Here is a 16,099-nt window from a genome sequence, read left to right as displayed (position 1 = left end):
AGGCTCACATAAATGATATTATTAAAAAAAAACCCTCAACTACCATTTTAGAATCAATACAATGTATTGGTTCCAAGGCAGAAGACAATAAGGGCTAGGTGTTGAGAGTTAAGTGACTTGCCCAGGGTCATACAACTGGCAAGTGTCTGAAGCCAGATTTGAATGCAGAATCTCCCATTTTCAGGCCTGGCACTCTATCTACTGAACCACCTGGTTGCCCCCTATAAAAGTTGGGCATAGAAAATCTAGAGTGAAACTAACCTAGTACTTGATTTTTTTAACGTTCTTTTTTAAAATTTGAATTCCAAATTCTCTCCTCTTCCCCTTCCTGAGATGGTAAGCAATCTGATATATATTTTACATGTGCAATCATGTAAAACATTTTCCCATGTTAGTCATTTTGTGGAAGATATCTCAAACATAAAAGAAAAGAAAAGTCAGTTTTGGTCTGCATTCAGGCTCCATCAGTTCTTTCTATGGAGGCAGATGGCATTTTTCATTATGAGTCTTTTGGATCTTCTTGGATCACTTTATTGCTGAAAATAGCTAGGTCATTCACTAGTATCTGATTTTTAATAATAACATTCAGTTTTGTTTAGAAACTCCTAATACAGGATCCTAGATCCTGAGCTGGGAGAGACTTCAGAGCCCATCCAGGCTACCTCTGTCATTTTTTAGATGAAGAAACTGAAGGCCAGGGAGATTAAGTAATTTGTCCAAGGTCATAGAAATGGTGATTATGGAGGTAGAATTTGAACCCTGTTCCTCTGATACCAAGCCAGTGATCTTTTCACTGAACCATAACATTGCAATAGCCATTCATATCTCATTATCTTCTAGCTATTTGAAAGAAGAGAGGACATAATTTTCTCCACTTTCCTAACCCAATCATGCCTAGATTCAGCTTGAAGAGTGAATCTTTGAAAAGAATGGCAAGCAATAGAGCAAATGACTGAATTAGAGTCAGCCTTCTATAATTAACAGAGTTGGACCTTCTCAGTTGAAAATTAACCTGTCCTTTAAAGGGGGGACAGTACTCTCACAATAATCCCAAAATCAGTCATAGAGACATCAGAAACTATGATTTTGCCTCCAGCTCTTGGTGAGCTAAGGAGCAAATTATGAGAGATGAAGTGAGATGCCTGAAGAATTTTAATACATTATCTCATTGGGTCCTTACTCTGACCCTGTGAGGTTCTTCTGTTCTAGTATCATGAGTGACAGTTTGAAGATATGGAATTGACACTTAAAGGCATTGAGTGGCTTACCCACTTTCACAAAAATCCAACAAAAAGTGTTGGATATGAGATTCAAACTCAGGTCTTTCCTGACTCCAAATCCAGCTTTCATCCCAGTCTACCATGTTGCTATGGAGACTCTAGCAAGAGAAAGGGTAATTGCATATGACCTGACTTGACTGAAAATAAGAGAGAAAAGGATAAACACAGAACTTTTTCTTTCTTTCTCTCTAAATGGACTTCTCTTTGCTAATAGAATAAGTGGCAACTCATCCAAAGCCTTTCTACTTATCCTTACTGTCTCTTGGTACCATTCTCTTTTCAAATGGCTAGGATTTCAGGCAGATGTCACTCTTCTTTTTTTCAACTCAGTGTCATCAATAGGCTTCATCTCTCTTCCTTTCCTCTTCCACCCCCCCCACCCCCGCCTATGCTATGACTGCATGCCAAGGAAGCCGAATTTAGAATTTAATTCCATCCCTCTCACATGAACACTTGTGTATCTCTGTCTAGTGTTATTAAGAATTACATTCTCCATTCATAGAAGTAATTTTTGACAGATTTGTTTGGAGCTAGTGATTTCCCTGAAAATCTACGTGCTTCTCTGCTCTTTTTGAATACTCCCCATCTATAACAGACTGGTAGAAAGTCCTATCTCTTTGTTATGTGAAATTTAGCCTGAGAGCAAGGAAGGGGAATCAGCGACATGCCAAATCACTTTTCAGGACAATGCTCAAAGCACACTGAACAAATATATGGGCGGTTGTCAAAGGGATGATCACATGACAGGAATACAGAATGCAAATTGCATTTAGAATACAATCTACGTATTTTTGAGAAAAAAAGTGTCACTTTAGGAGAGTGTCATATGAGTATTTACTCAAACCCAGAATAGGGTGCATTAATGACTACATACATTGTGAATATAACCTAAAGTTTTAAAAATACAAATTTCTATCTTAATCGTTTTATTGAGATGCTTGCTGAAAGAAAAGCTACAGAAATAAAAGTTTAATTTAAGCTGTGGTAGCCTTTAGGTGCTCTCTCACACATGGACCTCTCCCCTAACCCTCCTCCAAAAAGTTATCCTAGGACGGAGTCGCTCTGTGAATCAACTTAAAATCATAACTCATGAGTTCCCAAAAGGACTCGTTAGTTCAGAAGAAGATATTTAATCAAATCATAGAGCAAATAGAGTGACAAAAGAACGTTCCATCCTTCTCTACATAGGTTACACTTTTCCCACAGGATACACTTTCACCAGTGGGAGTGGACACATGCAGAGAATATGTGTGGCCAAGTAATATACAGAGAAGGCATGCGCATAGGGAATATGTGAAAAGCTGTATGCCAGAAACCGACATGGTGAGGGCACCCATGTGAAGGGCACACGTATCCGGAGTAATTCATCTCTCCAATGATGTAGGGCTATTGAATCTTCTCATAATCGCATCATGGTGGGCTCTGGTGGTGGCACATATATACTGTCTACTAGGCATCGTGTTGCAACTCTACTGAGTGCCTCTACTGTTCTCATGATTACTAAAGTTTCCTTCTTTGATCTTTTTGAGACCACGTCTTTTCCTGTCTCCTAAGGGGCAATGCCTAGAAAACCTCTCTCTGAAAAAAATCTGTTGGCAGCAATTTAGCCTTAGCAAAAGCTATGAGCTATGAGCTATCATGTCCAGGTAAGGGGCATAGAACAAAAGCCAGGCAGCATGACCTCAGGATGAGTTTAAGTATATTCTTGGTCCTGTCTAATTCTGGGTTGAATCAAAGTCACAGACGACTGCCTGAATTGGAGTTACAAATTCTCTGTAACTTTTGTTTAAGCTTTTCTGGGTCTTCATTGCCCTCTAAACTCCTTTTAGACATTTCAGATGAAGAAAGCACACATGAGCTGTATGGAATCTGGGACTACAAAGCCTTTTTTGTTCCCAAGATCCTTTTTGATTACCATATTAATGAAGTTGAATGAAAAAAAAAAATAAACAAAGACAGAAAAAGTCATTATCCTCCACCTTCCTAGCCCACCATCTTGCCTTTATCACTATGTCTGGCAGCAGTAAACAACAATGACAACAAATGACCTGAATTTTGTATTGTATTACAACCAATTTGATATCTTGCTTCTATACCAGTATTATTTTCGTCAGCCTGGGTTCATGTCATGTTTTTAGAACATTTTCTTCACTCGGTAACAATAGACCATGACTTTATCTTGCTAGAATTCTCAACTCTGGTTCCATGGTCACTTTCACAGAAGAAGAAACTATGGCATGGGCCTACAGCAGTCATGAATCTAAATATAATAAATGTTAGATCCAAGAAACAGGTGATTACACTAATGGAGTTTTATGAAAATGACACCAATGAACTGGTGGATACACCTAGAGTTTATGATCAGAGACTGTTAAAATTATGATAGAGATTTTAAGAATATTGGCTTCCTTGAATGTAGGGAAAACTTTGTTTTTGCTTTTAAATTAATTCATGCTAAACTGAAAAATCATCTGAGAACTAAAGAGTCAAGAAAGCTGTTGCATTTCTTTTGAATTCTATAATTAAATAGTGAGAGGAAAGTGAAGATAAGGAGCTATGGAGCACAATATTTTAATTTCCCATCTCCTTATTCTCTCTCCCTTTCCACTGCCACCACCCTGGTCCAGACTTTGGTTTTACTCAGACCTAGATTATTAAATAATGATGATAATAATAAAAACAAGAATAAGAATTACACATTAATAAGACAACAAAATATAAGCTAAGGGTAAGGACTTATTCTTTTTGTCTTTGTATCTAGTATAGTACGTGGTACACATTAGGTGCTTAATAAATGTTGTTGGTTCATTGATTAATATGGTCCCACACAGTTTGCAAAGCACTTTTCTAACAACAATCTTGTGAAGTAAATGGAGCAAATATTATGATCCTATTTTGAAGATAAGAAAACCGAGGCTCAGAGGTAGTAGCTTGTCTCAGGATATACCATAGAATGGGACAGAATCTGCAATCAGACCAAGTCCTGGTGATACTTTCAAATCTACCTCTAGTGATATCGGAATGCTGATATCCTCAGATGATATCATCCAACGCATGCCAATTGTCTCTCTCCTCCATAATCTGCCTTTACCACAAATTTTAGTCATTGAAATCTCAAACTGGCAAATATTTGTATCTACATATACATGCACAAGTTATACCACAATGCATAGTGTTATAGAAAACTTTTTAGCTTCCCTAATTTTGTAGTTCTAGTTATATGAAGTCATTTAAATCAATGCTTTTTGTCTAGAGAACTGCTGTCTACTTAAGCAAGTATGGGGAAAGGATTCTGTCAGTCGATGACATTAACCAGTTAGACTAGAGAGAATTCATCTCTGTGACTTCAGAAGAAGGTCTACGTCATTTGTTTTGGTACATGCAATGCCCAATCAGAGTTCAGCTTTCCGATGCACCCGTGCAGTGGTTCTAGGTGAGAGAAAATCAGAAGAATCTCTGCTTTCAAATGTAGAATGTGTCCCTTCTAAAAATGAAAACTACGTCAGTCAGGGAGCTGAGAAGACCCATCAGGGTTTTATCCGATAATAAGCATGGTAGAAGATCACAATCTCATTGAGTTTTCCTAACCAAGTCAGGAGGGAGAGCAATTCCAAATGTGAATCTGTGCTAAGTCAAATCTACTTTACTTACAAGTAAACCTGAGCATACAGCAGCATCCAAATCGAATGAATCTGAACAAGAGCTAGAGAGGCTATGTCTACATGATGGTAACCTAGACGACATACGAAGACTCCTCCTGCTTCCACAAGGGCATTTCTGAAGTGAGGGAGCAGCACAATGCCCTAAAAAGAACGTCAGATTTGGAGTCAGATGACCTGAAATGGAATTCTATCTTTCCTATTTACTACCTCTATGACCTTGGGAAAGTCATTTAATGTCCCTATACCTCAGTTTCTCCATCTGTAAAGAAGGGATTAGGATGACTTCTAAAACAGGAGTTCTGAACCTGAGGCCCATAAACTTTTTTAAAAACCCTTACTTTCCATAAGGGCTAGGCAATGGTGGTTAAGTGACTTGCCCAGGTTCACATAGCTAAGAAATGTCTGAGGCCAAATTTGAACTCAGGATTTCCCATTTCTAGACTTGATTCTCAATTCACTGAGCCTCCTAGCTGCTCTTCATCTATAAACTTAAAAAATATACATTTTAATAACTTTCAGTATAATTGTTTTCCTTTGTAATCTTATATATATATATATATATATATATATATATATATAAAAAATACTCTGAGATCCATAGACTTCATCAGACATATTCCAGTCAATTGGTCTGCTTGCCATTCTCCATATGCAATATTCTATCTTCTTTCTCTGCCTTCTCACAGGCTAGAATGCATTCCTTCCTAGTTTTTACCTCATAGAGTCTCTACCAGCTCTCAAAGAGCCAAAATCCAACAGGAAACATACTAATGCCTCTAGTTGCTAGTATCTCTCTCTCCTCTCATGCCTGGGAAATTACTTCGTATATACATTTTTCTTTTTTTTTCTTGTTGCTCCCCGCCCCCCAGGATGGGGACTATTTCATATTTGTCTTTGTATCTCCAGTATCTGATGGGCATCATAGCATACTCAATAGAGAGCTGCTCATAGAGCCAAGAAGAACTAGGTTCAAGTCTCATCTTTGACATGTACTGGCTACATGACTGGGAAAATCATTTAACCTGTCAGTATTTAGGAGATTCTCTAAGGCTATAAGTTGCAGGGTAGATACTGACTTGCATTGGTAGAGGGAATTTCTTTCTTTTCTTTTTTTAATTTATTTAATTAGTTAGTTTAGAACATTATTCCTTGGTTACAAGAATCATATTCTTTCCCTTTCCTTCCCCTTCCTCTTCCTGTAGCTGACACACAATTCCAATGGGTATTACATGTGTCCTTGATCAATTCCTATTTTCATGTTGTTGATGTTTGCACTGGGGTGATCCTTTAGAGTCTACATCTCCAATCATATCCCCATCGACCCATGTGGTCAAGCAGTTGTTTTTCTTCTGTGTTTCTTCTCCCACAGTTCTTCCTCTGGATGTGGATAGCATCTTTCTCATAAGTTCTTCAGAATTGTCCTGGATCATTGCATTGGTACTAATACAGAAGTCCATTACATTTGATTGTGCCACAGTGTATCAGTCTCTGTGTACAATGTTTTCCTGGTTCTGCTCCTCTCACTCTGCATCAATTCCTAGAGGTTGTTCCAGTCTCCATGGAATTCCTCCACTTTATTATTCCTTTGAGCACAATAGTATTCCATCACCAACATATACCACAATTTGTTCAGCCATTCCCCAATTGAAGGGCATCCCTTCATTTTACAATTTTTTGCCACCACAAAGAGTGCAGCTATGAATATTCTTGTACAAGTCTTTTTCCTTATTGTCTCTTTGGGGTACAAACCCAGCAATGCTATGGCTGGATCAAAGGGCAGACAGTCTTTTAGTGCCCTTTGGGCAAAATGGAATTTCTTCATATAGGAATTTTCTGTAGCCAATAAAATCACAGATTTTATCCCCATCTCTAGTACCTGGCATATAGTAGGTGCTTAATAATACCTGTTGAATGGTGATTAGAATTAAATCATTTGGTATAGCTAGGAAGCTCAGTGAATACAAAGTGAGGCCTGAAGAGAGGAGTTCCTGGGTTCAAATTTGGCTTCAGACACTTCCTAGCTATGTGATTCTGGGCAAATCCCTTAACCCCAATTGCCTAGCCCTTGCTATTCTTCCTCTTTGAAACTGATACTTAGTATTGATTTTAGGCCAAAAGGTAATTGTTTTTTTTTTAAATTAAATCATTAGATCCTCACAATAACCAGTCAATGCATTATTATCACCATTTTATAAATTGGTATGTAGTGGTATATATGATGGACATATTGGTATTCAAGATGGTATAGAACTGTGTTGGCAAACCTATTGCACACATGTTGGAAGGAGCTGGTCTCCTCCCCCTCTCCACATGAGCACATTTCTCACATGCCCCACCCCTCTGGCCAGCGGCCAATGGGAACACTTCCTCATTCCCCTGTCTGGGGTAAGGGGGAGGGGCTCACATTTGGTGTGAGGGTTGTAGTTTGGGTACTTGGTCTCTAAAAGGTTCGCCATCACTGGAATAGAAGGCCTGGAGCCAAGAGACTATTCTAGAGACTACTGTAATAATCTAGTTCTGATCACTTCACACTTGGGAATATAATACTAATAATGGCTAATATTTATATAGCTCTTTAAGGTTTGCAAAGAGCTTTATAAATCTTATCTCATTTGATTCTCACAAGGATGATATTACCATTCCCTTTTTGTTGCTGCTGTTTGTTCTTTGTTTTCAAAGAAGACCAATGACATTATGGAGTGAATTGGATTTCAGTGTGGTAAAATTGCACAAAACTGTCATCCAAGCCCAGTGGTAGGACAAAAGTCAGGACAATTGACAACGGCCTATGATGCGGTGGATGATGCTGACATCTTTGATGTCTGATCAGTTTCTAAATGCTACACAGTGCCTGAGTTAGCTGCCTTCATGGCTATTGGAACAAATTGTTCTTAATTCTCCAATCGACCAGGAAAAGTTTTCACATGCTTGGACCTCACCTCCACCCCAACTCACCAAACTCCAGGTCCAGCACTTATCAAGCTGCTTAATTATTTTCTGTAGAGGATGATGGGTTTTAATACATATAATTTCTGATCAATGTACCTTCTTCTAAGATCAAACAATGACAGAAATTATCATTTAAAGCATGCAAAATGGAAATTAAACAGTTTATAAAAGAGATATGGTGGTTTCTTAATAGGGGAGCTTTCTTTCTAATACTCTTCATGCTTAGGCAATGGTGCAGAAGAAATAACTATATTATATATGTTTATAATCGCAGTATGGAAGGGGCCTAATTATAAATTTCTCTCTTCCTGACTCTTGTAGGATTGTGAAGATGTCCAGTCCCAATCTGAACATTTTGACCTTGATGGGCAGTGGTCTGACATATGCAAGCGCATATCTCTTTGGGGTTCCTGATCAAGATATTTTTCTGGGACCCTCCATGACAACACTCATTCAGGTAGGTAAGAAAGACACAAAATAAATCTGACTACTTTGAGTCTTCTATATCACTCCCAAAATGTCCCTGTTAGGCCTACTTGATTCATGACAGGCATTGGTAGGTATCACATTTCTAATAGGAAACTTTAAGACTGACAGCATCCTCCTATATGTCCATTTCAGATCATTCAAACATGTTTCTCTCCTTTCTTTTTGGTGTCTTTCATTTCCTCATCCGTTTCCCAGAGAGATAGCCCTTATATTAAAGGATAAAAAACAATAACTAAGGATATTGTTAAAGATCAAAATGAAAGATAATTAAAAGCTACTTAGAGAACCCAACTGATAAATGAACAAAAGCTATAAAAAGAATGAGTTTTCAGATGAAGAAATCAAAGCCATATATATATATATATATAAATATATATATAGGTATATGAAAAATTCTCTAAATCACTACTGATTATAGAAATGCAAAACAAAACAATTCTGAGGCACATTCTCACACCCGTTAGATTGGCTAAATTGACAAAAGGGCAAAATGACAATTGTTGGAGGGGATGTGGAAAAATGAGGACACTAATACAGCATTGGTGGGACTGTAAACTGAGCCAACCATTTCAGGAAGCAATTTGAAATTACACCTAGAGAGGTATAAAGCTGTATATACCTTTAGGCCCAACAATATGATTTCTGAGTCTGTTTCCCAAGGAGATTGGGGAAAAAAAAGAAAAAGAACTTATATGTTCCAAAATATTTATAGCAGCTCTCTTTGTGGTGGCAAAGAACTGGAAATTGAGAGGATGTCCCTCAGTTGGGAATGGCTATACAATTGTGGTATACTGCTTCTCAGACAGTCTTGAAAAATGTAGAAGAAACTAGATTTAATTGGTATGAGGCAATAACTTTGGAAAAAAATCAGGCTATTTCTTTTTCTCAAATACATATGGAATATTTACAGAAATTGAGCATATCATAGGTCATGTATAATTCTTATGTAAGTTAAGGAGGACAGAAATTTTCATTGTTATACTTCAGGCAATAATTCAATAAAACCAGAAATAAAGAATATGATCTAGAGGTATAAGTCTGTGTGAGAAAAGTTTATTAATCACAATAAAATGTTTTTGGGGATTATGCCTGGGTTAAAAAAATTAAAGAAATCATAAATGATTAGCCCAAAGAAAATACCATATCAGAATTTGCATAATTAATCTCAAGCAATATTCAGAGGCAAGTTTATAGTAACAGTGTCTAGACCAAAAGAGAAAAAAATAAAGCAAAAATTAGAAGCTGAAATTAGAACATGAAAAATATTAACTATAAAGGGAAAGGAGAAAAGGGAAAAATTTTAAGTTAAATACATAAACTAATAAAATTAGTAATAAGAAAATAAGTGAATTGATAAAACAAAAGGAGATTTTTAGAAATTCAGTGATCAAACATATAAATGAATCTGTGATGTTGACAATGGGAAAATTCTCTCTAGATACATCACTGCTTATTTATGCCTTCTTCACATTTCTTGTCCATGACCTTCCATAAATTTTCCATAGACATTCCATCAAATACACTTTCTCAGTCTTAACATTGTGAGGGTACCAATGGGGCATGTAGACCCAAGTTGACAAACCTATGGCATGCATTCTGGAAGGGGCTGCTCTCCTCTCCCCCTCTACAAGTGCCTGAGGACATTTCTCATATGACCCTTCCCTCTACCCAGCAGTTAATAGGAGTACTTCCTCTCTCCTTTGTCTGGGGTAAGTGGAGAGGCTCACATTCAGTGTGAGGATTGCAGTTTGGGCACTTAGACTCTAAAAGGTTTGCCATTGCTGACATTATCACTCATTCTTGTCATATGACTACCTTATTTTCTTTTTCACTCATATGTTTCTTTCATGATATCCATTGCACTTTTTGTGTATCATTCCTTGTTTATAACATATGGTAGCCTGTTTGTACCTAGCTTGTGCCCTTCTTTACCCTTTAAGTGATCCTCAAATTAATTCTTCAGAAACTATCATATAACTAGTAGCCATACAACACTAGAAGAATATTTGTGTTTAAACAATGGATCTTTGTTTCAGGGAAAAGCTTGTAATCATTAAAAACTTTGTTTTTTCCCAAAGGCAATTCAGCCTACAATCCTCTCATTCATTTGCCCAATTCCATTTACAGTATCCATTGGGAGAGGAAGAGAGGGAGAGAGAGAGAATTCTATATTCTATACATTTCCATGGAAATGAATAAAGTAATCTATCAATTACTTTTCTTCATCTACTTGATTTTTACTATGTGGATAATAAAACTGAAGTCTTGTGTGGTCATGGATTTCATTTAGAAGGCTCCGCAGTGAGCTGGGGTTTGATACTATCAGCACAATATCATTCACAAACAGGGATATCTGGAGAACCTTAACCTCTATCGGGAACCACTCTGACTTGGTCTCTGCACCAGATCTTAATGATAGGGGCAGATACCTTTGGTGAGCATACATCTTCTTGGTTTTTGCTTTACTTGATATCAATGATAGGAGGATTATTGAATAAAGTTATCTATATTGCTATATCTTCCAGGAAATTTTGTGTAATTTTAATATATGCCATTAAGGCAGAATTTTATTGTACCAAATCAAATGCTTTTTTTGAGGTAAAAAAAAACAATAAGCATAGTGAGATCCTGTATTATTTACATATTTCAGCTATGTGTGATAATAAAGTTTTGTTCTATTTTAGAATATCAAAGATGAGAGGCTGCCTATTCCAGAAATAACTATTATTCTTTGGTTTACATCTTCTATGGTAGAAATAATATCTGTGCTCATACATCTTTTAATGACTTCAAAACTGCATTGCTTCCAGCACATAGCTCCTCTATATACACTTGATCTAGACTACATTCTTTAACTGAATTTGTTCTCTTCCGTGTCATTTCTACCTTTTTTTTTTTTGACATAGCCAAGATAGTAGAAGATATTAAGAATCCTCACTCAAAAAGAGTTTGTCATAGGAGACTTGGCATCTTTTCTCCTTTTATTTTCAATCTTCCAGTTTCATCTTTAAATGTCCTTGGAATGACTTTACTTAATCATCTGCCAAACTTTCTTTAATCTGGTTTTTCCTTCCATTCTGTTTTATAAATTAATGCTGTATATACTCTTCTACCGTCCTCTTTATAAAACTTTACTGGTGAGTTTGTATTCTAACCCAGTGTTGCCTTTGGATGCTTTTCCTTTCCAATTCACAAATAAGTCAAGTGTTTGCTGATTGAGGTAGTTTTTAGGTTCATTTGGATTTATTGTAGAAATTGAATAACATTGAAAACTTCTTTGAAATTATCATAGTGTTGATATCATAGTTGTTCTCATCCATTTCCCATTTTCAGAATCTATAATTTGTACAAATGAGTCAGGTTGGAGTTGTTTTAATTGCATACTATGCCCCTTTGCTATTTTTATTCTCGCTTCTAGGTTTGCAATAATTGCGAACTTTGCTCTAAGAAGTATGTAGTGTGACTATGCAGAAAGTTGATTCAGGGATGAATCGCACATCAATGATGAATCATTTCCTGTCTATTAATATGTAACCATTTTCATCTTTGTGATATTGTGATCTTGGTGCTCAATTTATTTCCCCAAGTATTCATGATGCATGAAGTTTCAGCGTAGACTAAATCTAACTTCTTTCATTCTTTATGCCTGAACCATATTTTCCAATATATTTTTCCATCCTTGCCTATTCCCACTTTTGCATTAAAGTCACCAAGTATTGAAGAATCTGTTGATTTAATTTGGAGAATATTTTTAAATTCCGATTAGAATTAATTTCTCTACCTCTTCATCCTCTGTGATGTAGCATAATCTGCTCTTATTTTTATATTGATGACTTTGCCAGGACTTGTCATGAGCACTGTAATATGAAAGAACCAAATGCCCCCATGAAATTTTAACTTTGGAATATGATGAAGTTAATACGCCAACTCCTCTGTTGGCCTCTCCAAGAATAATCTGGTGCCAACTTTTTTTTTTTAAAATATATTTTATTTGATCATTTCCAAGCATTATTCGTTAAAGACATAGATCATTTTCTTTTCCTCCCCCCCCCCCCACTCCCCATAGCCGACGCGTAAGTCCACTGGGCATTAGATGTTTTCTTGATTTGAACCCATTGCTTTGTTGATAGTATTTGCATTAGAGTGTTCATTTAGAGTCTCTCCTCTGTCATGTCCCCTCAACCTCTGTATTCAGGCAGTTGCTTTTTCTCGGTGTTTCCACTCCCATAGTTTATCCTTTGCTTATGAATGGTGTTTTTTTCTCCTGGGTCCCTGCAAGTTGTTCAGGGACATTACACCACCACCAATGGAGAAGTCCATTACGTTCGATGATACCACAGTGTGTTTGTCTCTGTGTACAATGTTCTCCTGGTTCTGCTCCTCTCGCTCTGCATCACTTCCTGGAGGTTGTTCCAGTCTCCATGGAACTTCTCCACTTTATTATTCCTTTTAGCACAATAGTACTCCATCACCAACATATACCACAGTTTGTTCAGCCATTCCCCAATTGATGGGCATCCCCTCGTTTTCCAGTTTTGGGCCACCACAAAGAGCGCAGCTATGAATATTTTTGTACAAGTCTTTGTGTCCATTATCTCTTTGGGGTACAGACCCAGCAGTGCTATGGCTGGGTCAAAGGGTAGATATTCTTTTATCTGGTGCCATCTTTTAACTTGCTGCAACTTATTTCTGTCTTCTGGTTTCAGTCATAGTATGAATACCAAGACTGATGTAATGGTCTCAAATCCTCCAATAGCACATCTCCTCAGAGGTCAGTGGGATGATGATCTCAAATACAGAGCACCAACAGCTAGGCTAAAGTTCAGAGACAATCTAAAAATTATGATTTTTTTGTATACTCATATTTGTTATTAACAGACCAACAGCACTGACAATTCAACAATTTGATCATAAAAGGAAAAACATTAGCAAAATTAGAAATAATAAAAGGAAAATAAATGCAAAAGAAATTAAAAATAATAATCTTATAATTGAATAATAAGAGTAGTATAGAATAATAATCTAATAAACTGGATAATTTAAAAGAAATTGATGAATATCTACAAAAATATAAAATGCCAAAAATTATAAAATAAGATGTTATATATACACATACATATATATAAATATACTCATTCATATGTAAAACCTAAATGATACAGATCAGAAAGAAAAAAATCATAATATCAGTCTTTTAAAAGGTATCAGATAAAAAGGTAGTGAGACTAGGAAAAACCCACTAGAAAATTTGTCTAGACCTTCGTAGAACCTTTGGAGAAAGTTAGATATGGTAGAAAGAGCACTGAAATTGGAATCCAAAGACCTGAATATTGACTCTGCTACTTGCTATCTGTATGACCTTGAACAAATGACTTAAATGGGTCGTAGAGTTTCCTTATCTTTAAAATGAGAGGACTGGACTAGAAAATCCCCAATATCCCTTCCAATTCTATATCTTATGATCCTAAGTAATCTTCACATTACATGTGATATTTCTAAATCTAAAAAAATTTATCAAACTCTTTCTAGGAAGTAAAAAAAAAAAGATGAGTTTTTGGTAGTCAAACTTAGCAAATATAAGGCAGGAAATGAAAAAAAAGTACTAGCTAATTTCATTAACGTTTTGTGTGTAACAACATTAAAAAAACTATTGGCAAGTATAATCGAGCAATATGACAAAACTTTTATTACAACCAAGTAAAACTTTATATTAGGAATGCAAGGATGATTAAATTCTAGAGAAACAATTAGGACGATAAATCCTATCAATAATAAAAATCATAAAAATTGCCAAATATCAATAGGTTGCTTGTATGAATTGGCCCCATTTTCTCAGTTTGGTGTGTCTTCTCTGTTATTTGCCCTAGCCCCCACTAGCTATGCTCCCCACCCCCCATTGTTAGGGGGTCAGTACCCAGCACCCCAATTCCATTACTTTGTCTTTTTAACAAAAAGATATTTATTTCACAAATATAGCCAAAACAAATATACAAAAGCTCCCCCCCAAGCCCTCCAGGACCTACTCTCCCCTTCATCATTTTGGTCTGTCATGTGATAGGAGGGAGAATAGGCTCAATTTTCCTCAGTTCCTAAAAAACATCAGTTCCCCCAAATTTGCATCCAAAGACAGCATCTCTACCTGAGTCCTGAGTCCAGCTTGCTCTGACTGCTAACTTGAAGGTTCACCTGAAGATCATGCTTTGATAGTTGGAGCAAAAATATTGTGATTTGAGGAACCTGGCCTCCGATTTTTGGATCCCTCTAGTTCGGTTTTGAAACTCCCATGATCAGAGACTCCACTTCCTTCACCAGATACCCAGAGCAAAGGAATCACCACAATCTCTTAGAAATAAATGAAGCAAAGAGACAAGAGCTGAAGTTAACAAGCTTTTTTTATACGTCTCCGCAGCCAATAAAAGCACTCCTCCTCTTCAGCACAGTTAGCCAACTGGAACGAGGAAGAGAATGTCTATGAACCTCCACAGTCACACTTTCCATTCACATCACGATTCTCCAAGAGGCGGCTTCTCCACGTGGAATTGCCATCTCTGGGAATGCACCAGATCCCCATTAGAAAGAGATTTCGAAAAAGCCTACCATCAAATACAGCATCTATTTATCTTCCGAAAAGCGTAGAAATGAGCGCTTTCCTTTAGAAGTAGTGGATGCTAACAACCAAGAGCTCACATTATATGGGATGGAGAAATACGAGAGACCTTCTCACTGAAAACAGGGACAACCCAGGATTGCTCCTTCACAAAGACATGTTTGCCACGGCCATCAGGCATGAAAAGGAAATTAAATAAATAGGAATAGGTAATAAAGAGTTTCAAATATCTTTTTTCACAAATGACATAATGAGATGCTTAAAATCCAAGAGACTCAAATTACTTTACTTGGTAATTATTTTAATGATAGTAAGATAAAAAGTAAAGTTTCTTTTTGTTATTGGGTTTGTTTTTTTGGTCTGGTCTTGTGATTTTATTAGCATAGGAAATGATTTGTGGGAAAAACCACTCAACCAATGTAGATCCAAAACAATCTGCAATTTATAGTCTTAGATAGGCACTGAGAGATTAAGTTCACTCCCCATAGACATAGAGCCAGTATGTGTCAGAGGCAGGATTTGAACCCATCTTCTTATGGCTTTCTAGCCACTGTGATATATAATCTCCCAGTAGGGTAAAACAAACACACAAAAAAGACATGCGTTTTTATATATAATTTTTTAATGAAGAAACATGATGCAAAATAAAATGCCACTTGAAGAATGGAAAAAGTTATCAAATGTGTGGGCATTAATTCATTCAAGATAAAAAATATAGGGGCAACTAGCTGACTCTGTATAGCCAGACCTAGAGATGGGAGGTCCAGGGTTCAAATCTGGCCTCAGACACTTCCTAGCTGTGTGAGCCTGGGCAAGTCACTTAACTTCAGTTGCTTAGCCCTTACCACTCTTCTGCCTTGGAATTGATATCTAGTAGCGATTCTAAGATAGAAGGTAAGAGTTTTTAAAAGATCATAAATGTACTCTATATGAAGATAAATTTCTTTTTATCTTTTTTTTTAACCCTTACTTTCTGTCTTGGAATCAATTAGTTCCAAGGCAGAAGAGTGGTAAGGGCTAAGCAATGGGGGTTAAGTGACTTGCCCAGGGTCACACAGCTGGGAAGTGTCTGAGGCCAGGTTTGAACCTAGGACCTCCTGTCTCTAGGTCTG

The 16,099-nt window shown here is 36.8% G+C and overlaps 1 protein-coding gene across 2 annotated transcripts in view; it reads left to right on the top strand.

Moving 5' to 3' along the window:
• The window catches only part of GPR156 (G protein-coupled receptor 156), a 129,819-nt gene that overhangs the window by 70,748 nt on the left and 42,972 nt on the right, over positions 1-16,099 (top strand). For both annotated transcript variants that reach the window (XM_007493750.3, XM_007493747.3), the window contains exon 4: positions 8,213-8,348. In XM_007493750.3, coding sequence (XP_007493812.2) covers positions 8,213-8,348 — 136 coding nt within the window. The remainder of the gene's footprint in view (positions 1-8,212; positions 8,349-16,099) is intronic.

This window comes from Monodelphis domestica, chromosome 4, assembly GCF_027887165.1.
Source record: "Monodelphis domestica isolate mMonDom1 chromosome 4, mMonDom1.pri, whole genome shotgun sequence".
In the NCBI taxonomy this organism is placed as follows: domain Eukaryota; kingdom Metazoa; phylum Chordata; class Mammalia; order Didelphimorphia; family Didelphidae; genus Monodelphis; species Monodelphis domestica.
The sequence above is the reverse complement of the archived record's forward strand: the minus strand, read 5'-3'. Positions and strand labels throughout refer to the sequence as shown.